Source organism: Diorhabda sublineata, chromosome 3 (assembly GCF_026230105.1).
Source record: "Diorhabda sublineata isolate icDioSubl1.1 chromosome 3, icDioSubl1.1, whole genome shotgun sequence".
Lineage (NCBI taxonomy): Eukaryota > Metazoa > Arthropoda > Insecta > Coleoptera > Chrysomelidae > Diorhabda > Diorhabda sublineata.
The window spans coordinates 27,029,910-27,057,742 of record NC_079476.1 but is presented as its reverse complement, the minus strand read 5'-3'; the positions used below and the strand labels follow the sequence as shown (position 1 = coordinate 27,057,742).

Sequence of the window (27,833 nt, the reverse complement as noted above, 5' to 3'; positions counted from 1 at the left end):
AGATATCTAATTTTCATTGCTATCTGGCGGAACTTCTTTAAATCGGATGGTTCAGTTAAGTTCGCAACTTTGTTGTGTTTGGATAAGAAAAAAATGTTTTCTTTCACGATATCAATCAGTGTATTTCTAGTCGTATTTTTCGCTGTAGCATACTGCGATAATGATCTCAAAGTTGAAGTGTTGTATAAACCGGAAATGTGTGAAAATAAATCAAAAACTGGCGATATGTTGACCATGCACTACACGGGTACTTTGACGGATGGTACCAAGTTCGATTCAAGGTAAAGTTTATAAATTATTCGAAGATTCATTCAATAACAATTATATTGAAAATAATAGTTTTTGTTTATTAAATTTTTTATGTGATAACTTGAGTTAACCTATATTTAACGCGGTAAAAGGTTGTTATCCTAATTTAAAGTTTTTTTTTTAAATATTTTGTACCTTTATAATAATTATTAATAATAATATAATATTAATGATGCCTCTCAACGTGTTTCACGTAATTAATGTCTTGAAGTAAAAGAATAAAACTTAAACAACATTTTCAAGTTCTCTCTTTAAGTCGAAAGTACAAACTTTGAAAAAACTTTGTTCATTTTTCTACTGTCATATATTGTACGCATCTTGCTAATAATTACGTTATTTTCAATAGTGGTTTGGGTTAATATATTTGAAATAAATAGTTTATTGATTACACTGAGAAAAAGAAAAGTTCTATAACGTCATCAAATAAACCAATCAAGAAATTTGATAAAAACAACACTTTGTTTGAAACAAAAATTAATAAAATAAGTTAAACCAAACGTTTTATTACTTCCTACAACAGCTTTTTATCTTTGAAAAAAAAAATATGATGTCTATCAAATAACATAATCTAGTTTCCTGTAGTGATTTCGATTTTTTTTCCTATCCTGTGATAAATTCACTTTAACTTAACCCTCCCAACAACCTCTTATATATAATATACGAGTAGTAATATACCTCGTTCGTCATTGTTAACTTGACATATATTACTAGATTGGTGTCGGTTATATCAATTTATAAACGTTCGTTTTAACGTATTATACGAAAGGGACGCGAGGTTTTATTCTACATTTTTCATAAATAAAAAAAAATACCATTCTCGAAATTGATGAATAAATTATTTAACTTGATATTCAGATCTAGAGATAGAATAGAAAGGACCAAACGAATCGAGAAAGTCAAGTTATAGTTGAAATATTACACCATTTTAATTGTCTATTATTATTAAAAACAACGATTCGAGCTTTGACTCTACGATAACGGGACTATAAATTTGTCATAAAACTTTTTCACAATCGATGAGGAACGATTTTTCTTGTATCTAACACGGTGAACGCGTGCTCTAAACCGCTTAAAATCTAAGATTTCCGCATTTGTTGACAGTTGACAGATTAGGGTTAGTAATAATGTAGCGTTACATCATATATCAACGTGTCTTCATTAAAAAATATTGAAATCTTGGCGACCGCAGAATATTTTATACAAAATATGATCAATTTCGTCCAATATAAGACAAATAATTAAAGCATTCCGGGAAACAAAATACTAATTTGTTGTATACGTATACACACTAAAGATCTGCGTCTTCATGCTTACAAAATTCAATTGACATAACATCGAAGCACAGCGAAGAAAGTTTGTTAAATGGATAAAGTACATTTTCGCCTTGATGAGTTTGTTAATCGGTAAAATGGCCACTTGTAGGGCGAAAAACCAATCCATAACGTCTCATTTTTATTTTTTAATTATCGTATCGGTGAAGTAACTTGGGACAACCCGTATATATGGTGATTTCGTCCTTTGATTCAATTAAGAACAGAAAACTAAACTCTTGTATTAATTCTTTTAACGTGTTTTTATATTATTTGTTTTCATCTTGCTAATCCTTCCCTCGGGAATAAAAATGCTAATTAATGAAATGGTTTTCATGTAATTCTTAAATAGAAACAAACACGGCAGCAACTTTTGTCTTTATGTTTCAAAACTTTAATTAAGGTAGAATAAAGTACGTAACCGAAACGTATATAAGTCCCGAGTGGAGTTTCGTTACGGAAGTTTCTTGAATTTCTCGGTTCACATTGCAAAATACAAAGTCGTATAATCAAATTTTCTTATTTTCGTCAACAATTCAATCAATGTCATAATTATTCTAATCTCTATGATTGATCATAAACTCTACATAACTTACTTGAATCATATTTGTATTTATATATAACAAATGAAAATCTACTAAAACTAATTGTAGTCCTACTTGGAACTACTTAACTTGCTTCAACTGGATATTAAATTATAAAACGTAAATAGACGAGTAAAATGTATCTATCTGTAAAGGCGTTTGGTTTAAACAGGATACCAGACGTGAACAGATCTTTTTTTGTATTCCATTCGTTTTTTTTTCCTGGAAAACGAAATATCAAAGTAAAAACCATAAAGGAATATAAGTTATTTGCAAATAAATAAAAGAAAAAAAAACATTTCAAATCCAAATTATCTTTATAAATAATTATAGTCGAACCAACTGAAATTAACTACATCTAACTGTCAAACCATGTTTCATTTAGATGAATTATGTGACTATTAGTCCTACGTAAAAAATCTTGAGTAGCTTTGTCAACTGATTTCAGTTTTTTTACATGTTTTTCCAAAGAATGCCATATTTCTATTTATTTGAATAAATTTATGTACTAATGAACGAATCTCACCAAGCGACGCCACTGTTTATCGCAGACTGTCTGACAGGAATATTTCGAAGAAATTGTGTACATACGTTTTCCGACAGCTTTGACCAATAGAAATGCATTTATGTTTACGATTCGATGTTTTAATTGATAAACAGTGGAAATGATGAGTCCTCGTGGAGTGACGGTTTGTTAGATAGAATTTTATACGGGGAATAAACATTATTTCTTAATTTAGTATGAGTGCTGTGCGTTTTTATTGAAATATTGTTTCTCGCATAACTGCAATTGATATTAGAAGATCTATATCTTCGTATCTTATTTACTTTGATTATCTAATACACGCGGCTGAGTTGGTGATGAAAATTGAACACTTAAGACGTTTATGGTGTTTATTCTTCATTATGGATGGATTTTTGCATAATGAATAGTTTTGTAGTACAATCAAACCCTTTTTCTACACCTATGACTATATTCACACATAACCTTACTTTGAAACGTCTTTCGATAGTTCAGTTGATCTTAGACATTAGACGAATAAAATGTATCTGTTGGCGTTTGGTTTAAACAGGGCACCAGACGTGAACTGAGCTCATTTTTTGTACCCCATTCGTTTTTTACCTGGAAAACGAGATTTAAAAGTAAAAACGATAAAGGAAAATAAATTTACGTGCAATTTCATTATCTTTTTTCGGTCATAGTCTTAAGCACGCCATATTTCTATTCATTTAAATAAATTTATGAATTAAATGAATCTCACCAAGCCACACCAATGATTATCGCAGACTTTCTAGTGGGAATATTTTGAAGAAATTGTGTAAACAGTGGAGATGATGGGTCCACGTGGACTGACGGTTATACGAGAAGTAAACATTATTTTTCATGTCTTAATTTGGTATGAGTGCCGTAGTTTTTGTTTATGAATTACCTTCCACTCAGAATAAAAGTGTTTGGAGGTTTCCTTTGATTCTTCATAGAAGCGACGAGAGTGTTTTCCGACGTTTTTCAGATAATATTTCTGTAAACATTTTTCGAAGCTAACAACTCGCTTATTTTGGGACATCCTGTATTAGAAATAACTTTCTTTATTTATTATATCATATACATACAATACATGTCATTTCATTCCATTTATAAAGTTAATTGACTACGTATTATGTGAGAGAAAGTCAAATTGATGGGTATTGATAAACATTCATTTTACGTACATACGAAGCATCTTTCTATTTATTATTACATTTTACAATTTACGCATCATCGTGAAATCTACAGGGTAGACAATTAAAATCTAAAACCAATAGATTTATTTTTTCAGTACAATAATGTATTCACATACAAAAGAATGTTTAATTAAACGTTTGGAAATGAAAACTGTGAAAACAGTGGCCTGAAAAACGTAGCAAATTCTAGTGGATTTTCTTCGTGGCATTCCACAAATCCTCCACCAACGAGTTGTTGAGTCGACTTGACAGATTGAAATATTTCTTTTGGCAAATATAAATGTTTATAGTATGGAAACGTTATAATCGCACCGTAAAGAAGAATATAAACTTCCAAGGGATAAACATAAAACAAATTATACCTTTATACAAGGACCGGCTTTTGAGATATTTATGTGTAGTAGCGCAAATTAAAAGAACCTTCATTTAACTAAAATTCACAAACTAACCTTTTCCTTCGTTTCCCGACATTTTAAAAACCACTAGGTAATATTAGACCGTATTAATCAGCATCTACTTTTTCTAAAAGTAAAATCTATTTTTTTACTCGATAAAACGCTATTTCTAAATCTATAAATCACTTTAAAAGCTTCCCCGAGCGGATTTTTCGCGCTTGATGTAATGAGACACTTTCGCGAACTTAAGACCATAACCAAAAGGTGACACCATTTGCTTTTGGATCCCGTTATCAAAAATTCTGTCTATCAAATCATCTAATAACCTTTGCTGTACGTGAATCCCTCGTAAAGGCCGAAACACACCACAAAAATGACGAGTTTGAACACCGTAGTTCACACCTAAAGTGCAAACTATTCGTTTAAAGTCAGCAGGACCTAGGATTGTATATCTGTAATGAATCAGGACGATAATAAGTAAGAATATACCCAAAATTTCTTAATTTTCCTCTTCTAAACAAATTTCGACCATCGCAGTTGCTGAAAGGCGAATATATCGAGCTGAAGCTGTCCCGGTCTTTAACTGTTTGCTTCATCCATTAAACTAGACCGTTCTCCATCAGCAGAGACGTTTATGGTAGTGAGAGATCGAAAAAGAGTGGTCCATGTGGAACTGGATGCGTAATCATATTTTACTTTGCAAATGACCCTCGTAAATTCTGTTTGGGTTTTTTTACCTTCATTTAACATTTTTCTGTAATATTTTCGTCTTTTTTCGAATTTCAAGTCCGTCCCTTATTTTAAAAACATAACAGCTGGAATTTTATTTATCTTTTTATATATTATCCACGAAGTTTTTACAATACCCCGTGAATATATGACATCGCGGTCGCTTGTGCATGCATCTGATGTAATTTTTAGTGATAAATTATCTCAAAAGTATCATCCAGTTATATTTCTTTGTATAATAATGAGTCTAGCGATTATTTTCTAGAATGAGATGGGAAAATTCGAATTTATAGAAATCTTGTAACATCAAATCTAGTATACGATACAGGTTAATTTATAGACGTTATTAGAAGAGTTTTTTCATTCAATCACTCTATATAATTGCTTATTTAAAAAAAATCATCAAAGTGAAAATTTGGTAAAATGGCAAAAACTTATAACTGGAATCTAATCTTCCTCAAATCTTTTTACTGTTGATTCAAGTTGAAGTTTTGATCTCTTCTACGATTTCCAATTACTTGGATTTGAGGCGGTATTTTTGTTCAAACATACTATGCCAATAGAAGCAATAATCTAATTAAAAGATCTTTCCAATTATCGAGATATTTATTTTAAAAATATTTCATTTTTACCAAACACGCCTTTTTATATACTTTAAATTATGTATAAAAAATTTTCACGTATCTTATTTTATGGAAAACCTGCAATTTATTCCACCGTGAACTCTACCTGACCTCAATGTAAAGATTAAAATTAAAGAACTCGGAATTTATCATGCCCTAAGGTCAACGGAACTATCGAAAGATGTTTCAAAGTGAGATTATGTGTGAATATAGTCATAGGTGTAGAAAAAGGGTTTGGTTGTACTACAAAACTATTCATTACGCAAAAATCCATCCATAATGAAGAATAAACATCATAAACGTCTCAAGTGTTCGATTTTCATCAACAACTCAGCCGCGTGTATTAGATAATCAAAGTAAATTAAGATACGAAGATATAGATCTTCTAATATCAATTGCAGTTACGCGAGAAATAATCAATATTTCAATAAAAACGCACGGCACTCATACCAAATTAAGAAATAATGTTTATTTCCCGTATAAAATTCTATCTAACAAACCGTCAGTCCATGTGGACTCATCATCTCCACTGTTTACTATTGGCCGAAGCTATCGGAAAGCGTATGTATACAATTATTACTGTCAGACAGTCTGCGATAAGCAGTGGCGTCGCTTGGTAAGATTTGTTCCTAAATTTCTACAAATAAATAGAAATATGGCGTTCTTTTGAAAAACATGTAAAAAACTGTAATCAGTTAACAAAGCTACTCAAGATTTTTTACGTAGGACTAATAGTCACATAATTCATCTAAATGAAACATGGTTTAACAGTTACGATGTAGTTACTTTCAGTTGGGTTGACAATAGTAAAAATTACTGTTTGAATGGACCATGTTCTTAACAACCATTCATAATTCAATCAAATGATGACTCTAGTTCAAACGAATACTATAATTATTTATAAAGATACTTTGGAATTGGAATGTTTTTTTTTCTTTTACTTTATTTACAAATAACTTATTTTCCTTTATGGGTTTTACTTTGATATTTCGTTTTCCAGGTAAAAAAAAACGAATGGGATACAAAAAGAGATCAGCTCACGTCTGGTATCCTGTTTAAACCAAACGCTTTTACAAGCAGATACATTTTACTCGTCTATTCACGTTTTATAATTTAATATTCAGTTGTAACAAGTTAACAAAGTATGAAAATTATTTTTCCCAAGTTCCAAGTAGGACTACAATTAATTACATGATTTATAATGATTCGATTGCTTTTTAACTCATACTTTCTCGCTTAAAATATAACTATTTTTAAAAGTATACATAAAAATAATAAATTTATAAAATGAGGTATCTACGCCTATGGTAGATCAAACAAAATTGTTAGAAAGGGTTTTTACAATCTGCAATTGATATTTGAAGAATTATAACGAGTGGGAATGCGTATGACGCTGCAAGTCAAGTGAGGAATTTACGCTTTTGTATCTATCACTTTCCGACGAGTTTTGTACAAAATTTTTCCCACGGTTCCTTTTTTTTTTGAAATTACATATTTTCAAATTAACAATTTAAATTATTTACATAGCAACAGTAATTTTTATTTGTGATAGTTACAAATATTTATTGTTTGGATAATTAGTAAAATTAAATGGCGATTTATAATTTGCAACTGTAGTTAATTTGAGGGTTGTCCAGATCAGGATTGTCGCGGAAAACTTTTAGTACATTACCAACTTTGTTTGAAAGGATTTATTCCTTTTTTAGCCATTTTTTCGTGAACATGCGAATTTTCCTTTGAATAATTCTCTACATATGAGCTTACCATTTAAAATATTCAAAAGCCTCACAGATGCAAGCACGACACACAACGGATCCTGTACAATTTGCATCTTTTCTTCTTCTTATTTCGATGTCGCATGGGCGACCACGAAAATTTTTGTAAACGATTTCGCGATGCGAAAGAATCCTGATGGAACGTAGTATGTGCGGTTTGGCTTTACTCTGCTCGTATGTATGAATGATCTGTTTTATTCATTCCAAGTGTATAACATTTCTGCAGAAAGATCTGTATGCTGAATATTCCAGAGCGTTTTTGTATCGGAAGGGTAAAATGTATTAGAATTCCTTTACATCCTCAACATGTTGGATACGAAAACGTTAAAAAAATCAAGAATTTCACTTCGTCAATAAGTGGGTATATCTACAGAGTAGTTTTGGGGAAAAATATGCAAAATATCCATCATAATCCATTAAAGTTGATGTTATAACAAACCTCGATAAGCGTCTACACAAACACAAGTTTTTAAACGAAGTGTTTGGTTTGGAGCGAGCGATGCATCCAAGTCTTGTTTCTCGTGGTTGTTTCAAATCGTGTGAATTTACCATAATAATTTCATTGTACCACCGATATTATCAATATTTTTTCACAATGTAACCAACAGATACATTTTACTATTAATATTTATAAATATAATTTTGAAAGTTGCCCCTCAACATTTTCTATATAAACATTTAAAAACTTCCATTCGTTTCCAACTATTTAGCATAAAGAAGAAAATATGTTTATGTTGGAATGTTCAATGTTTTCTCTCGTTCCCGATATTTTCAAATGGTTACGGAACAAGTTACCGGATTTAATTAAAAGCCAAGTAGCGTGGTATTTGAATTACAGTTAAAAACGTCTGTATGTTAGTCGGAGCGAGAAGCGATTTTTGAGCCGCTCTATTACGTTAAAACCGCGCGGAAAAGCCTTTCACACAAAAACGAAGCCGCTCAAAACAAATATACGCAATTAAAATCGCGAGAAGATGATTTTCCACATGGAATTTACCATTACAAGATTTTCAAATAGCAAAAACGCACACCATCAAATATTCACCCTCCAATGTTCTATTAGTACGTTATGTGGTGTCCTCCTTTTTGGAGAAGTTTTGTAGACATGAAAACTAACAAAAACAAAAAAAAACTCTGTCAATTTTCTTGATAAATATCTTCACAACAATGATTTAGATGAATCAGAATCCTTTCATCAATAATACTGTTTCTTTGCCAAATTTCCTAATCAGAAATTACCAATACTCCAAACAAACACCTTCGAAAAGTGTTGTTGACACTTTTGTCCCACAGAGGGCGTTCGAAAACAAACTTTGGGACAAATCTACCGTATTCTCAGACTTTTTGATTTTTTTCTTCTCCTTTTGTTTCCAAATGAAACAACCCGTCAGCTGATTGAATTTACCCTTTAGTCTACAAGAGTTGAAATGATCCCATATCCATTTTAAGACTTTTTTCTCTGTAGAAAGGAAAATCCTCATCGACACCCGGCGTCATTATCAGGTAGTGTCGGACTTTTACCCCTCTAAAACCCCCCATGAGCTCCCGCACTTTTCAGTCGTATCCCCACTCTCGCAAGTTATGTCTAGTTCCTTCTATCTTTCTGTTTGGTTTCTATTATAGCTTGTATCGTTTCATGAGTATTTCCAGGACTTCTCTGATTCTAACAAGCATTCCATCATGTTCTTCCACGTTTTTGAGCATACAAGTTTCTTCCCATCTGGAGCAGTGGAAGAGCGTAAACTCCGCATCATCTTCCTGCAGTAGGTGCTTTCAGGAATGTATGATGATCCTCGCCTGGTATAAACCGTCCATGGCCTGTGATTGCTTGTGTTAAGAAGTAGTCAGTTTCCTCTTGCTTCCAGTTCACCCAGACTTCGATAATAGGAATGATACGGTGGGTCCATCGCCCCATTTCACTTCATAGGAGCCATCCCTTTACCCCTATTCCTTCGGCAGTTACAATCCGGTAGGCACTGCATATGTGGATAGCTATCTTCCTTTGTAGTACGGAATCCGCTTGAAAGGATTTGAAAGGATACACTCCAGAAATAAAGAGTGTTTTTTGAAGCTGTCTAGCCAAACGCCTAGATATTTTACTATTTTAGTAGACCTAACAATCATGTCTTGTACACTAAACCATATTTGCCCAATTTTCCTTTCATGCCTCAACAGGACAGCTTCTGTTTTTATCTGGCACTAGCTCTAGACGTTTGCTTTGAAGCCAGCTTCATTTAGAGTTGTTTTGTGACAGCTGTTACCGCTAAAGCGACATCGTCTGCAAATTTAACTAGGATAACTCTAAAGAGTCCATCGTATAAGATGTTCCATGGAGTTGCACAGATCCTTGTAGTACTCCGCTGTTCACGTCGAAGAACCTGGAGGCGTTAACTGCTTCGGCGATTATCTATTCGAACTATAATTAGTTTATAAACGTAGACAACAATAAACATTATTAAGGAGCTGTATAACGAGCGAATATAATTTCAGTAAAATTAAATACAAAGATAAATTTGTTGGGTCACTCTTAAAACTTAGAATAAGCACTTTTTGATGTAAGTTACTCATAGTACTAGTAAATGTTTAGCGGAAAAAGTTGTTTAAACATTTTTTTTATTTTTTCTGATTCTACAAATTCATTATTCAGTTTGCAGTGGGGCATCTCTTATCTCTATTTATGGTGATAAGATTTCTGTTTGTTTGGCTGTAATAATATTAATCGATATATGGAAAAACGTTATTTTTCATCTACAAATAATAATTGTCAATTTCAATAACTTTTTGATCATAAATTCCCACTGGATATTATTTCAATGTATATATCAAATTCAATAGCTAACATATATGTCAATTTTACGAGTACATACATTAAATTCAGTCATTGAATAAATAATTCGATTATGATTAAACAGTGTTGAAAGCAGTTTTATCGACTAGCAACGGCGATAAACTGCTAAATCGACAATAATTCGTTAGTCAGTGTTGTAGGTTTCGTTCATTTCCAGTAAGTCTCCCTTATTAGTTACCTAATTAAAGGGATTATTCAGATACCGATCTAATAGAGACCTCGCTTGGAAACGTTTGACAGATCGGCCATATTTCCCTCGGGAGTTATACTTTACGTACGACTACAGGGAATTCCCTTGGTCGGTGTAAATCGGTACTTGATCTCTCTGACACCATCATCGTCGAACCTGACTCAAACCATGAATATATTTATAACAAATTTCGTACTACGAGGGTTATATATTTAGTCGTAAATTAAAGTGGATGCTAGTATTAAACTTTATCTAGTTTTACTTGGAGGAATGTGAAAAATATCAAAGAATTCCGAAGGAGTTGCTAGACATTGGAAATAATAAACTCGCAGTGGACACCTCGACCGGATTCATTTCATTACCCACAGATTTCTTTCACTACACAGACTCAAAAGAGCTGACAATGATGACAATGACAGATTTGACATATTCACAACGCAACCAACTGTTTTGTTGTTTTGTTTTTTAAAAAAATTATCACAAAGAATTTGAAAAAATTGATGGAATCTTTATTGGAATCGATAGAACGATCAATATAATTTAATGTTTGAAGATGATTTCATGCAAATATTGGCCACGGCTCCGTTTTGGTACCCCCAATGCGCTAGGTCCAATTTTGGCATACTCTCTCCAATGTATCGGCCGGTATTTCACGAATAAATGCTTCAATATTGGCTTCAAGTGCGTCAATCATTGCTGGTTTATCCCTGTAGACATGACTCCACAAGAAATAATCCAAAGAGGTTAAATCACGATCTAGGCGACCAATTGACGGGCCCCAAGCGGAGATGAACTGTTCACCGAAGGTGGCTCTCAATTTGGCAATTGTGTCGCGTACCGTGTGACATGTGGCGCCGTTTTGTTTAAACCACATGTCAGGAATGTCCAATTCTTCCATTTTGGACAAAAAAATCGTCAATCATCGCTCGCTATTCACAGTAACGTTCCGGCTTTTGAAAAAGTACGCCTCATAACCAAACAGTGACTTTTTCCGGATGTATTGGTAGCTCTTGCAATGCTTCTGGCTTGTCTTCACTCCAAATGCGGCAATTTTACTTGTTGACGTATCCATGAGCTTCGTCGCTGAACACAATTTTTCGATCAAAAAGTGGATCTCCCTCCAACTTTGCCAGTGCTCATTCACCAAATGTTAGACGTTGTGGGAGATGGTGTAGAGTCGATTCATGCACCAGCCTTACCTTATTAGGTTTTACACCAAAATCCTTCGATGCTTTGATGGTAAAATTCAGTAATTTGTAAGCGTTGTTTGTTCGTAAGTCGATTCATGATTAAATTCTAGACCAAACTGAACAAGTTTGACAATGACACAAGACACGATTGACGCGTGATCTGTCAAAAACAGTGTTACCAGAAATATACCAGCAAAAGAATCACTATAATTGGCTGCAACCTATTCTGAACGTTAGATAGAAAGTTACCTCAGACAAAAAGAAACAACAAGAGTTTAAAATAGATAGTAATTAAAAATTTTGTATGTAAGTAGTAATTGAAATTGGGGATGAAACATTTTGTTTCGTATTCCGTTCTCCGTTTCGAACAAATCAAAGTTTTAGGAGTCACTAAGGCCATAAAGGATTTTTCTTCAGGTTTCTAAAAAACATCTGCCGACCACTTTATGTTTATTGGTTCGAGATAAATTATAAATCGCGGGTAGGAGTTTCGAAAAAAATAAAGTGTATTTCAGAGACGGTTCGTAATAAAATTTGCAGTTTGAAGTTGTTAAGGTTCGAGACTCCACTCGCAGATTCCGGCATGTATTTTGGATAATATAAATAATGGTTGTCATATACCGAGTATATTTCGACGTTTTATTTATTTATGTATATACGAGGTTTGAGAAAAAATAACTGCTACTTGTTTTCTTTTTTGTTTACTTCATAAAAAGATATCGTGGTAATTTTGAAGGGAAACTTCCACGGGTAACGTTAAATTTGCATATTAAAGTCTTTCTACTTATACTACTTATAAGGAAAAGGAATAACAATGAGGTCTCATACTACCAAACGATATTTAAGCTTTACAGCAATGTAAGATGTAGTATACCGATTGTCCCATTTAAAACATTACATCATTCAAATGTGGACTTTTTTGGACGTATTAGAAACTGGTATATGCTATACTAATGATCTAAAAACACCCAAAACCAGTTATACTTAAGAAAGAAGCTCTTGCTGTTGCTGCAAAATAATTAAAATTGAAGTGACCATTCAAAAGGCTTGCATCCATTGTCCAAAGTAAATTGGCCCTAGTTTAGCTATCGAAAATTGTTAACCATAGTTAAGAAACGAAATTTCAAATGAATATATCGACTAAAAACATTGAAGAAATATTAATTGAACTTTATATATGAGTTTGATGTCACTAAAATGAAAACTTGCTGTGATTTGCGACATCACAAAATTGAATTGTGTAAATGCATTGCGAGTAGTCCGTCTTATGCCTTATAGAAAAGTCATTGGCACAAACAGAGAAGAAATGCGCCTCTGGAACAAACAGAGAAGAAGAGTAATTGTGGCACACACAGTGAAGAAACGCGCCTCTGGAACAGAGAAGAAAAGTAATTGTGGCACAAACAGTGAAGAAACGCATCTTTGGAACAAACAGATAAGAAACGCGTCTTTGAAACAAACAGAGAAGAAAAGTAATTGTGGCACAAACAGTGAAGAAACGCATCTTTGGAACAAACAGATAAGAAACGCGTCTTTGAAACAAACAGAGAAGAAAAGTAATTGTGGCACAAACAGTGAAGAAACGCGCCTCTGGAACAAACAGAGAAGAAAAGTAATTGTGGCACAAACAGTGAAGAAACGCATCTTTGGAACAAACAGAGAAGAAAAGTAATTGTGGCACAAACAGTGAAGAAACGCACCTCTGGAACAAACAGAGAAGAAAAGTAATTGTGGCACAAACAGTGAAGAAACGCACCTCTGGAACAAACAGAGAAGAAAAGTAATTGTGGCACAAACAGTGAAGAAACGCATCTTTGGAACAAACAGATAAGAAAAGTAATTGTGGCACAAACAGTGAAGAAACGCACATCTGGAACAAACAGAGAAGAAAAGTAATTGTGGCACAAACAGTGAAGAAACGCGTCTTTGAAACAAACAGAGAAGAAAAGTAATTGTGGCACAAACAGTGAAGAAACATGATTGCGGCATAGAGGAAGAATGTGATTGTGGAACAAACATTCGTTCATTATTAGTTTTTCATCAAATAAATACTTTCTCTCGTATTTTTTATGTAAAAATTCGTTCAAGCCGCAGTCTGATAATTGCGTTACTAACCTCGTTTAATTCATTTAAAAAAAAACGTTTTGCTTCGACAAAAGTATTCTTTCTAGCTTATATATATGTATACCGTTTTTCGTAACTGCGGCAAATTTTACAACAGACAAGTGATGAATACCAAACAGTTTAACTTACAGTACTTTCTCTTCGTTACGTTCAAGTTTCTTTTAACCGTTCTTTTGTGAAAACAATGACCTGCCAACTACAATTTCCTAAAATTACACTATGTTAATAACAAAATAATTATTATTTATATTAATGTTAATCAGTTTGTACACGTACGACATTGAAAACATCGACATCGACATTTTTTATTCGTGTGTATGTTAAAACGAAAGCGATTGTTGATTCAGTAAACAGTAACAAAACAATTTTTGGATCAGTTTTTCTTATAATTAATCGTAATACTATAAAAAAGTGATTACCAATAAAGAGAAGACATTAAACAGTTCAAAAAATTGCGTTGATGTAGACCGAGGGTTTGAATGTAGCAAAAATTTGACTCAAATAGTACATTATTAAAAATTTCAACGACCTGCATTGTATAAAATAAGATATAATCAATCATAATTACTGTAAAATTCTCCCTGAACCTAACGTGGCGCTACCCTCATTTAACATTGACACTTTTTCATAATACACAGATTATTTTCGTTACCTCTAACCACCATAATTGAAAGTAGGGTGCAAGTCGCGAAGTAAACTTTAGTTTATTTAATCTGATAACATTATTCTGCATTGCAAATTAGCAAAGTCACGTCCCACGGTATGGTAGCTTTGCAGGGCTTATTTCAAGTTTCATATAAAGCTTGGTATAAATTAATTTAATTCAAAACATACATCGATACATAAATGAATTTAAATCATAAAATGATGACGATACCTATCAAACGGTAGCAGCAACACTTATCTATCATAACAATTATATTTCAAATATGGAGATCGAGCAACTTTAGAGCCTCGTATTTCCCAAACCACGACTATTAACAATGTTCTGATTTTTTTCGTTATACAATTATCCTTCAAGAACATCTCTTTCAAATTTCAGGTCAATATTCCAATTATTAGAGTCTGAGTGATTTTTCAAACGAGCATATGTTTTTCATCTATACTCGAGCAATTTTAGAGCCTCGTATTTCCGAAACCACGACTACTAGCAATGCTATGATTTTTCTCGTTATACAATTATCCTTCAAGAACATCTTGTCCAAATTTCAGTTCAATATTCCAATTATTAGAGTGAGTAATTTTTCAAACGAGCATATGTTTTTCATCTATACTCGAGCAATTTTAGAGCCTAGTATTTCCGAAACCACGACTATTAGCAATGTTCTGATTTTTCTCGTTATACAATTATCCTTCAAGAACATCTCTTTCAAATTTCAGGTCAATATTCCAATTATTAGAATCTGAGTGATTTTTCAAACGAGCATATGTTTTTCATCTATACTCGAGCAATTTTAGAGCCTCGTATTTCCGAAACCACGACTACTAGCAATGTTATGATTTTTCTCGTTATACAATTATCCTTCAAGAACATCTCTTTCAAATTTCAGGTCAATATTCCAATTATTAGAGTCTGAGTGATTTTTCAAACGAGCATATGTTTTTCATCTATACTCGAGCAATTTTAGAGCCTCGTATTTCCGAAACCACGACTACTAGCAATGCTATGATTTTTCTCGTTATACAATTATCCTTCAAGAACATCTTGTCCAAATTTCAGTTCAATATTCCAATTATTAGAGTGAGTAATTTTTCAAACGAGCATATGTTTTTCATCTATACTCGAGCAATTTTAGAGCCTAGTATTTCCGAAACCACGACTATTAGCAATGTTCTGATTTTTCTCGTTATACAATTATCCTTCAAGAACATCTCTTTCAAATTTCAGGTCAATATTCCAATTATTAGAATCTGAGTGATTTTTCAAACGAGCATATGTTTTTCATCTATACTCGAGCAATTTTAGAGCCTCGTATTTCCGAAACCACGACTACTAGCAATGTTATGATTTTTCTCGTTATACAATTATCCTTCAAGAACATCTTGTCCAAATTTCAGTTCAATATTCCAATTATTAGAGTGAGTAATTTTTCAAACGAGCATATGTTTTTCATCTATACTCGAGCAATTTTAGAGCCTCGTATTTCCGAAACCACGACTACTAGCAATGCTATGATTTTTCTCGTTATACAATTATCCTTCAAGAACATCTTGTCCAAATTTCAGTTCAATATTCCAATTATTAGAGTGAGTAATTTTTCAAACGAGCATATGTTTTTCATCTATACTCGAGCAATTTTAGAGCCTAGTATTTCCGAAACCACGACTATTAGCAATGTTCTGATTTTTCTCGTTATACAATTATCCTTCAAGAACATCTCTTTCAAATTTCAGGTCAATATTCCAATTATTAGAATCTGAGTGATTTTTCAAACGAGCATATGTTTTTCATCTATACTCGAGCAATTTTAGAGCCTCGTATTTCCGAAACCACGACTACTAGCAATGTTATGATTTTTCTCGTTATACAATTATCCTTCAAGAACATCTTGTCCAAATTTCAGTTCAATATTCCAATTATTAGAGTGAGTAATTTTTCAAACGAGCATATGTTTTTCATCTATACTCGAGCAATTTTAGAGCCTCGTATTTCCGAAACCACGACTACTAGCAATGCTATGATTTTTCTCGTTATACAATTATCCTTCAAGAACATCTTGTCCAAATTTCAGTTCAATATTCCAATTATTAGAGTGAGTAATTTTTCAAACGAGCATATGTTTTTCATCTATACTCGAGCAATTTTAGAGCCTAGTATTTCCGAAACCACGACTATTAGCAATGTTCTGATTTTTCTCGTTATACAATTATCCTTCAAGAACATCTTGTCCAAATTTCAGTTCAATATTCCAATTATTAGAGTCTGAGTAATTTTTCAAACGAGCATATGTTTTTCATCTATACTCGAGCAATTTTAGAGCCTAGTATTTCCGAAACCACGACTATTAGCAATGTTCTGATTTTTCTCGTTATACAATAATCCTTCAAGAACATCTTGTTCAAATTTCAGTTCAATATTCCAATTAGTAGAGCCTGAATAATTTTTCAAACGAGTATATGTTTTTCATTTATACTCGAGCAACTTTAGAGCCTCGTATTTCCGACACCACGACTACTAGCAATGTTATGATTTTTCTCGTTATACAATTATCCTTCAAGAACATCTTGTCCAAATTTCAGTTCAATATTCCAATTATTAGAGTCTGAGTAATTTTTCTAACGAGCATATGTTTTTCATTTATACTCGAGCAACTTTAGAGCCTCGTATCTCCGAAACCACGACTATTAGCAATGTTCTGATTTTTCTCGTTATACAATTATCCTTCAAGAACATCTTGTCCAAATTTCAGTTCAATATTCCAATTATTAGAGTCTGAGTAATTTTTCAAACGAGCATATGTTTTTCATCTATACTCGAGCAACTTTAGAGCCTCGTATCTCCGAAACCACGACTATTAGCAATGTTCTGATTTTTCTCGTTATACAATTATCCTTCAAGAACATCTTGTTCAAATTTCAGTTCAATATTCCAATTAGTAGAGCCTGAATAATTTTTCAAACGAGTATATGTTTTTCATTTATACTCGAGCAACTTTAGAGCCTCGTATTTCCGAAACCACGACTATTAGCAATGTTCTGATTTTTTTCGTTATACAATTATCCTTTAAGAACATATCGTTCATATTACAGCTCAAAATTCCAATTATTAGAGTCTGAGTGATTTTTAAAACGAGCATATGTTTTTCATTTATACTCGAGCAACTTTAGAGCCCCGTATTTCCGAAACCACGGCTAATAGGAATGTTCTGAATTTTCTCGTTATACAATTATCCTTTAAGAACATCTCGTTCATATTACAGCTCAAAATTCCAATTATTAGAGTCTGAGTGATTTTTAAAACGAGCATATGTTTTTCATTTATACTCGAGCAACTTTAGAGCCCCGTATTTCCGAAACCACGGCTATTAGGAATGTTCTGATTTTTCTCGTTATACAATTATCCTTCAAGAACATCTTGTCCAAATTTCAGTTCAATATTCCAATTATTAGAGTCTGAGTAATTTTTCAAACGAGCATATGTTTTTCATCTATACTCGAGCAATTTTAGAGCCTCGTATTTCCGAAACCACGACTATTAGCAATGTTCTGATTTTTCTCGTTATACAATTATCCTTCAAGAACATCTTGTCCAAATTTCAGTTCAATATTCCAATTATTAGAGTCTGAGTAATTTTTCAAACGAGCATATGTTTTTCATCTATACTCGTATACTCGAGCAACTTTAGAGCCTCGTATTTCCCAAACCACGACTATTAGCAATGTTCTGATTTTTTTCGTTATACAATTATCCTTCAAGAACATCTTGTCCAAATTTCAGTTCAATATTCCAATTATTAGAGTCTGAGTAATTTTTCAAACGAGCATATGTTTTTCATCTATACTCGAGCAATTTTAGAGCCTCGTATTTCCGAAACCACGACTACTAGCAATGTTATGATTTTTCTCGTTATACAATTATCCTTCAAGAACATCTTGTTCAAATTTCAGTTCAATATTCCAATTATTAGAGTCTGAGTAATTTTTCAAACGAGCATATGTTTTTCATCTATACTCGAGCAATTTTAGAGCCTCGTATTTCCGAAACCACGACTACTAGCAATGTTATGATTTTTCTCGTTATACAATTATCCTTCAAGAACATCTTGTCCAAATTTCAGTTCAATATTCCAATTATTAGATTCTGAGTGATTTTTACAACGAGCATATGTTTTTCATTTATATTCGAGCAACTTTAGAGCCTCGTATCTCCGAAACTACGACTATTAGCAATGTTCTGATTTTTCTCGTTATACAATTATCCTTCAAGAACATCTTGTTCAAATTTCAGTTCAATATTCCAATTATTAGTGCCTGAATAATTTTTCAAACGAGTATATGTTTTTCATTTATATTCGAGCAACTTTAGAGCCTCGTATTTCCGAAACCACGACTATTAGCAATGTTCTGATTTTTTTCGTTATACAATATTACTTGAGCAAACTAAAAACCTCGTATTTTCAAAACCACGATTATTATAATAATGTCTAATATACCAATCATGGGTGGCCATCATGAACCACATACCGCCATCTATTAAACAGTAGTGACAGCTCTTCTTTTGTGTTTCCTAGTTATTTATTATTAACTTCATCACACATAATCATAATTTTTTCACGTTTTACTTAATAAAATCGCGTATTTAGAATATTTTTTTATAAAAGAAGTATTATATTACGAGTAAGTTTTATCTATATAGTAGACATAGTTGAATTTTTAGGTTACATCCAGCCAGCTCAATGTTTTCGTTAAAAAAAGAAAATGAACGTTTCCCTTGGGAACCTTTCAGAATATGGTATAGAGTCGCGGTTTTAAATATTTAAATATAGTAGTGCACTTTCGCAAGATCACCTTGGTTATATAATTCATAAATAAATTTTTACCATATCAAGATATATCTTAAAAACTTTGGGAATCGATAATGAAACGTATCTTATTAAGTTTTTTGTACGTGGGGTCGAGTGGGGCAACGATTATTGGTTTTATTCCACATAGAAGTGGACGTACTGTATAAAAACTATATTTCTAACGATTTATCAGTTCATAGCACACTCTGTCGTTTGTAAATACTGCATCAGAATTATTATGATCATCATTACGATTATTCAACATTACGTAATGATGTATATTCAATATATCAATTTATCGGATGAACAAAATTTGTTTAAAGATGAAAATTCGCTTCCATTTCATAACAATTATCCACGTTTATGTTTGTATATCGTTAAGATTCTCAATTTATTAAAAATTTGTGTATCTACGAAATTTAAATTTAAATAAGAATCGATTACCTAAAAGAATTAACAGACGACATTTAAAAAGACCAATAATGAGAATATCACCTGCCAGATTGAAAGATTGTAGAATGGTTAGAAATAATTAGCAAATAATCCACATCCACAATTGATCAAGATATGGAGTTTATTAATAACTAAAATCAATCCAAAACAATCTCCAAGTTTGGACCAAATTACTGGAGAAATTATGAAACAAAATCTCATTATTGTCTGTTATGTCTTATTAACAATCGACCAAGTCCATAGAATGACCAATATTATAGAGAAAACAATTGTGTTGATATCTTTCTTGATGTAGCACAAGCGTTTGACAAGGTTTGACATGACGGCCATCAAAACTTTTCGTACCAAAACAATATTCAGATATCTTCCGTTTACATATATCTCAAAGATAATTTAGAATCAAACAAGAAGAAGCATATTTCAATATTGAAGAAATTAAGATTGGAATACCACAAGGAAGTGTTCTAAACATACCATATCCGACGTTCAGCGCATCTATGGACGAGGAGATGGAAAATTAATGGTTCTAATTGCACACTATTACTTTAGATAGAAAGTTCATGTTGAAAAGAGATTGGACTGAAATTTACTGGCTAATTAGAATAAATTCCACTCCACTAATCAACGATGGGAATGAACCAAAACAAACAACTTAGTAATCATTCTAAGATTCCAAAAACAAGCACTGAGGAATAAAGTAAAAGTTCATTGGTATATTCTCAATACTGGGAATGGACACTGATGACCAGACCTTTAAGAAATTAGCCGTCATCATGTTAATATCGAGGATAACCAGTTTCTTGATAATACTGGGTTAGAAAGAAGACTTTAGAGCATCAAACCCTTCGAGTTAGTTAAACTTTAGTGCAATTTATATTACAGAACTTAAGGAACGTTGAAGATTATACCTCACTTTTGAATTTCAAACTTTATTATATTAAGTTAGAATTGAAATCTTCATTGGTCACTGTTGACCAGATTGAATGAATTCTAAATGCCTTTATGAGTGTTTAATTGGAAAAAAATATATTTAGATTCGAATTAGGATTAGGAACGGATCCGTTTTTTGTTTGTATAAAATATGATATCTTTTTATATTCAAGAGAAACTGCGGTTTTTTTGGATTCATAAATCTATTTCAGAAAGTAGAACTGGAAGAAAATAATTCTAATTATTGGTAATTTTCGATTTCTGGGACTACTTCGTCTTACAATTTTTTGTGAAGATCCATGTATGTGTTTTTTCCACACATTTATCTCATCATTTTTGGTAATTACCTTATTTTTTTGAAGCTTCCATTCATTTCACACTTTTTTTTAAACAGATGTATAATACGTCTCCATCAACTTATCAAATATCATTTACCTATTTAGTTATTCATATTTACAATTTCGTAACATTGATTTTTCAACGTAGATCCATTTATTTGATTATCTTTAATCTAAAGTGAATTTTTTATGTTTTTTTGTATGTCTTAACGGTTATGTTGTTTTAGAAAGTTGTTGATATACTGCAGATAGTCGTAACTCATATTTATTAAGATAAATTTGTGGTAAAACTGCGTCAAACTAATATAATAAATTAAGAAGAAATAGAACTTCAATTTTATTTTAAAAATTTATTACCCGTAACTTTACTTCTTTAGCTAAAATATTAACTCAACTTTCTTGACCTAGAGATGGATTAATAACTACCACTCTATTAGAAAGTAAATTCTACACAGCATATGTTTCAAGTTTGAAGACGTTGTTTGGTATTTGTCTGGCAGCCATCAATCAGTGAATTTGTTAACATGGAAAAAATTGGACATCGTTATGTGATACATTTATTTGAAAGGTTTTATCCCAACCAATATACAAACCGAACTAGATTCTACTCTGGATGAGATTGCTCCTTCGTTAATAACAGTAAAATATTGGATAGCAGAATTTGAACGAGCTGGTAGAACCTGCGAGGACCAGGTTCGTAGTGGTCGACCAAATAAGGTCACGACTCCAAGAATGTTGAAGAAATTCCACAAAGCGGTATTAGATGATCGTCGACTGAAAGTGTATGAGCTAGCAGACATAATAGATATTTCAAAAATAGCGTCGTGAAGACATTTTCATTTAGTGCTTGGTAATGTTTCACAGGAAGAACCAGTTCCATCTGTAAGCAAGGTTATAGCGTCTGTTTATTGGGATAATTTTCATTGATTATCTTGAAAAAAGAAAAACTTTCAACGGCCATTTTTAACTAAGAGAAAGTGTTGTCTTGTTGGACCTGGTACTTCTGGGAAACATCTTTACACTGTATTTGGAAACAGTATTCGATAAATGAAAATCTATATGCAGAATAATCCGTTCTAAAAAACTTAGATCATGTATTTCATTCTATTTAGACGACAAAGTGCTATTAGGACTAACGTCAAAATGATCTTGTCGTTTCCTATGATCCCTTTGTTGCTTTTAATGATTCTAGAATAATTAAAAATCGTTTTCAAGGATTTTATTCGAAAATTTCATGAGAATCGGAAGTGATTTTAATCCTAGTCAAGGAATCGAGACGTTCGATTAATAAATGCAAGATTTGGAATCGATTTTTGAAACAATGAACATCTTTTTTTAAGAAAACGAATTTCTACTGGTTCTACTGGTTGATGGTAGACCTAATATATGTTTTTCCACTTTTTGTTATAAATAATACGAGAAGCAGTACACTATGTAATTGTATTATCGAAAATAACTTCAAATTCATCTCTTTCATCTTCCATTTGCTTTCGAAATTTTCTATTGATGCTCCTTTTTTTTATTTTTGCAAAAATAGAAAATCCTCACTGGTTAACGTTAATCCTAATATATGTTTTTCCTCTGTATCTATTGCCTTTATTTATTTTCTTCATTATTTTATCAAAATCTACTCCTTGTTGTCCTAGTGTCTATAAAGCATATAATTTCCTTATGAGTGCTCCAGGTTCGCGAAAGGCTTCCTAGAGGCAATTGACACGAATCTTTGAAAGTGGAGACAGCAAAAGTGCTAGCTATCCACACTCTCGATTTATTCAGTTATTCGATATATATACTACAAAATGAACGTGATTTAACTACAGGAAACGGATTTAATAGCTTTTTTTCCATATATCCTCTACCATGTGTAGAGTACGTACTTTAGACACACTTTCGAGGGCGTAAAAAACGTATTATTAAGGTCTCCGTAGCGTATTGGTTCACATGCGAGCAGTTCCAGGTTCAAGTCTACTTATTTTGATAAAATTTTCGCTAATAGAAAAATTATTGTATACAATTCGTGTGTAAATGCTTTTTGTGATTGTCGCTTGGGCCAAAATTATATTTATTGTCCTCAAGCGCCAGAAAAATCGAGATAAGTGCCTCGTGAAGAGTCTGGATGGAGCTATACAAGGAATATCGCTTCTGTCAATTTTTATTTCCTTCCATAACTTTCTATATTTAACTTTGTCATGTCTTTCTTTTTGATCCTCCAGTTTCTCTGTGAACTACCACTTTCTAAGAACAAAAATACTTAAAATTATATTTTTAACGTTTTGTTTTTTGTTTTTATACTTTTAAAGAAACATTTTATACCCCTATTTTTTATTACATTGTCAAGTAAGTTTACGGGGTTGCGCTTTTCTTTTGTAATATGCATGGCGTGATATTTATTCATGTCGAGAGGAAATTGCTAGATATACACTACATTTTCAGGATGTTGAGCATTTCTACTTATTTTTTTTATTCTTTACGGTTTTTATGATATGAAATATATTACTGACTTTATCATTATCCTCACATATCACTCAGAAAAACTGATGTTTTCATAAATAATATCGCGTGTAACATATTTAGGAAACGACATGTTTTAAGGACCAAATTTGAAACGAAAAAATGTTATTTTGAAATAATGTGATATTTTACTTCATAATTTTTTTTTGTTGTACTAGTAGGTGATTTATTTTCATCAAGTTTGCAAATTTTCGACTCCCTTTGCTTCCAAATTATAAGGTTAGCGTTCCCTTAAGGATTTACTAGAAGCGACAAAACTTTTCAAAATTAAGAAAGTAAGTAACAGCTGAAGATAAGGCATTTTGTTTTCAAAAAAAATCGTTCAATATTTAAGCGAGATGCTCGGTGCGTAACGATAGTATAGGGAAAACCGACACGGGAAATTTAGCGACATAAAAAAACTCCTTTTTACCTTCAGAGGCGGTACTCTTAAAATCAAATAAAAAAAATAAATTGGAAAATAGAAGAACCTGGACTGAAATTCATCGAAATTTGGTTACAAACGTATTTAATGATACTCAATAACTATATAATTAAATGGATAATACTAGACATGCAAACTATTTAATGGAAAACAAAAGGGAAATATCTAGAACAGATACTAGATAGTAAACTCCTCTGGAACAAACATCAGAAAGAGGTAACCATGTAAACGAAGATCTTGCTGTTAATGAATGTATGGGACACTAGTTTGGGGTGCAACACCTTGTCCGAACTCCACGAGGAACAAATTCTTGAAGATACAAAGACTGGTTTAAATATGTTCCAAAGATCACCAAAACTGGGACGTGCAGACACACAACCAAGCACTCTAAAAGTCTGAACAACATTCCAAGCATTTGATAAACGTGTCCAGTCCGAGCAACTATTAGAGCTATAAGCTCCAAACTAGTTCGGGAATACTTGGACAAGTTAAAGGAGCTAGACAAGAAGAATATAGAGAATTCCGAAACGAAATAGCTAACGGACTCACTAAAGTAATCAGACAATCTGACAACTTGAACCCTTCTGAAGAATCAGCTACAGATAGTATTGGAAAACAAACCCCTCCAAAAACTACACCTGAAATTGAAGACGAAGATCTCTGGGACTTTCTAAAAGGAATGGAATTAACATATCAGCTACAAATACCGGGAAATCATTTATTTTACTAGTTTTAATAATGAGGGGGCCTCGTAATTGCTATCTGGGGAACTGTAGAATCTTCCGGAGTTAAAAACAACGAAATCATATCGTGTTAATAGGAGTTACAATATACGATCCAAGTTATAAATGAATTTTCTGGCATATGCCATGTCTCTTTGTTTTTCATCCATTCCCATTGCCTCATAGCAGCTGTATCGCTTTTTTCCAGTTAATTGTATCAATTTAGAGGGTATTTAGAAAATGTTTTCGCACGGTACTGTTTTTATAAAACAACAGTCTTAAAATATTCAGAAACTCATGCATACCAAAACTTTCTTAACATAAACTCCACTGCGTTTAAAGTCGATAATATAGCGAACGGTAAATACATTATTTTTTCATTAATTATTATTATTTTTTTTTTAAATTTAATAGTTCGGTTTAAATGTACAATATCCAAACTTTCTTTTTAATTATATAGTAGGATTTTCCGTGGTACTTTTAGGAGTTAATTGACTCACTCATCGTTAATTCTAGATTAGATAAGAGGATGACTATTTTTATCTATACTAGCTTTCTACTATTAAAAACAGTGGCGTCTCCATTTTTTTCATCACCTTAAGTTTATTATTTTACTTATATATGACCCTCACATTGTAATTCTTATTATTAATTACTACCGATTAAAAACACCTTGACTGGCCCATGTATTTGTATGGGAATCGACCTTTTCGCCATCTGCCATCGAGGAACCTACACCATTCAAATCCTTTACAGATTTCTCCACTTAATATTGATTTAAATCTTCTTCATTGAATACATAGGTCTTTTAGATATGTCGATGTTGCTAATTAACTTTTTGAATTATATTTTGCTTACCATCAACGTATTTCGAAAATTCGAAACCTATTATTGTTGAAGGCATCAACTGTTTCTTCAGTTGGAGTAAAACTTTGAAATCGCAATTTACTTTTGATCTGCGGAAATAACAAATCATCGGGTACCAAATATACGACATACCAATTCGATGTTTTGATTGTTCAAAATCGTTTTTATTTTCAAATACTTGATGGTGTACAATTCAGAATTAACCGTTCTGCATTGTCAAGTTATTCCGAAGTATCTGGTATCCATTTACTGCGAAGAACTTTTGTTGGATTTGGTTCGTCTTGAAAGACCGATACAGTCGATTGTTTGTTTCTTTCAACTAGTTTTTTTGTCAAATTGAGCGGTATAAAACGCGAACAAATCTTTTCGACGGCCAAATGTTCGTGCAATATTGAATGTATGAGAGAGGAAGCCACAGCATCGATGTTTTTTGGCAAAACAGCTGATTTTGGACGACCTTCACAAAATTCATCCTGTAGCGAATTGCGACCACGATTGAATTCGGGAAACCAGCAAAATACGTTGGTTCACGATGGTGCTTCATCACCAAAAGTCGAAGCGAGTTGATGGGCATATTGCTGTTGGTTTAATCCACGTCGAAAATGATCGCACACAAAAATTAATGTTTCAAGTATCTTAAACAACTCGTATAACAACAAGTTCTAACAAAACTTAAGTAACAACCCTCGTATTTATTGTTAAGGAATTTTAATTAATTTTTTCATGATTTGTTTTGGAAGAAAAGATAAATTAGCAACGTTTTACAAGGAAACCTTTTTATTTTATAGAATGTGTGTTTAGGGTATTCTTAATCTAAGATTTGAAGCCTTTTCTATTAATATTTTTGAGCCCCATTTCACCCTATTATAAGTACTATTGATATATAATGTACACGAAAATTTTTGGTTTCAAACTGTAAAAAGTATTTTTTAAACGATAGTCGAGTGAAATATTTTCTGTTCCAGTTTGGATAGGGATCAACCTTTCTCTTTTCAACTAGGCGTAGGTCAAGTGATAAAAGGCTGGGATCAAGGTTTAACGGATATGTGCGTAGGGGAAAAACGTAAACTCACCATCCCTCCGCAACTAGGATACGGCGATAAAGGTGCCGGTAACGTGATCCCTGGTAAAGCGACTTTGATATTCGAAGTAGAATTGATCCACATCGGCGATGCTAAGCCGGCTAACGCGAACGTTTTCAAAGAAATCGACGCCGACAAAGACAATCAGCTAAGTCGAGAGGAAGTAAGAGAATTTGTAAATATAAGTTTCGTTTAGTAGAGTCTGGTTGTTTTTTTTTATTTTAAATAACAAAGCCGGACTCGATGTTTCGAACGGTCTAACCGTTTGATGGTTTTAGGTAAGCGAATATCTCAAAAAACAAATGGTTGCGGCCGAAGGTGAAGTACCTAGCGAAGAAGTGAAGAACATGCTGGCGGATCACGATAAATTAGTCGAGGAAATATTCCAACACGAAGATCAAGATAAAAACGGTTTTATTTCGCATGCTGAATTTTCGGGTCCGAAACACGACGAATTATAAATTTTTATTTCGTTTATTTAGTTAATTATTATTGATATTTTTATATTTTTTGTTAAAATTCCGTACTTACTAAACCAAAACCATCTCAATTTACAGTTGTAGCAATTTGATTATTTTCCAGAATTATTTTATTCAATTGACGTTATTGATCTTATTTTTTGACTAATTCAAGGTTGTTGTTACGTAATTAATTATTTACCTCGTTTATATTTGTTCAAAAGAATAATTGTAGGAAACTGTTTTTATACGATTTTACACAAAATGTTGTTATAGGTACGTGGTTTGTAGACAAATAAATCTTTTTACCTAAAATTCTTTTATTTCACCCTGTATACCAGAAATTGTTCTCCTCCAACTCTAGCAGGAGACGCGTAACTTTTGTGCCTCTTCTGAGAAGATTTTTCCAAAGAAATTACCATCAGAAAGTAGGAAAATCCATCAACTTTTTTAAAAATGCCTAAATTTTGTGGTTTTTGAGTTTTTCACGTATATTTTTAGGTTATGTGAAAAAAGTGTAAACATGTACATCTTTGTAGTTTTACCGTGATTTATAAACAAATAAATTTTTTTAACTAAGACTATTTAATTTCACCCTGTATACGAAAAATTATCCTACTATTCTAATAGTAATTCTAATAATAATATAGTAATGTGTCCTTAAAGTATGCAACCATTTATACCTTGGCTTGCTTAATGTATTGTCTATCTTCACATCTGGTTGTGTATTTTACATAGTTGCCAC

General features: G+C 32.4%; 1 protein-coding gene across 2 annotated transcripts; it reads left to right on the top strand.

The window, feature by feature from the left end:
* Positions 1-27,410, top strand: LOC130441184 (uncharacterized). Of its 2 annotated transcripts, none has more exons than XM_056774746.1 (3): positions 1-281; positions 26,514-26,805; positions 26,909-27,410. In XM_056774746.1, exons 1-3 carry the CDS (start codon positions 94-96, stop codon positions 27,089-27,091), a joined length of 663 nt encoding a protein of 220 aa, XP_056630724.1. In that variant the 5' UTR covers positions 1-93; the 3' UTR covers positions 27,092-27,410. The 2 variants fall into 2 exon arrangements, with proteins under 2 accessions (XP_056630724.1, XP_056630725.1); XM_056774747.1 differs by having other exon boundaries at positions 7-281; positions 26,514-26,793; positions 26,909-27,409.
* The last annotated feature ends 423 nt before the right edge of the window (positions 27,411-27,833 follow it).

What these genes read in the sequence shown, in the direction of transcription:
- LOC130441184 (XM_056774746.1), top strand. Translation starts at nt 94, where the DNA reads ATGTTTTCTTTCACGATATCAATCAGTGTATTTCTAGTCGTATTTTTC. An exon ending in GGTACCAAGTTCGATTCAAG is followed by an intron (nt 282 to 26,513) that starts GTAAAGTTTATA and finishes TTTCTGTTCCAG; the next exon opens with TTTGGATAGGGATCAACCTT. An exon ending in GAGAGGAAGTAAGAGAATTT is followed by an intron (nt 26,806 to 26,908) that starts GTAAATATAAGT and finishes TGATGGTTTTAG; the next exon opens with GTAAGCGAATATCTCAAAAA.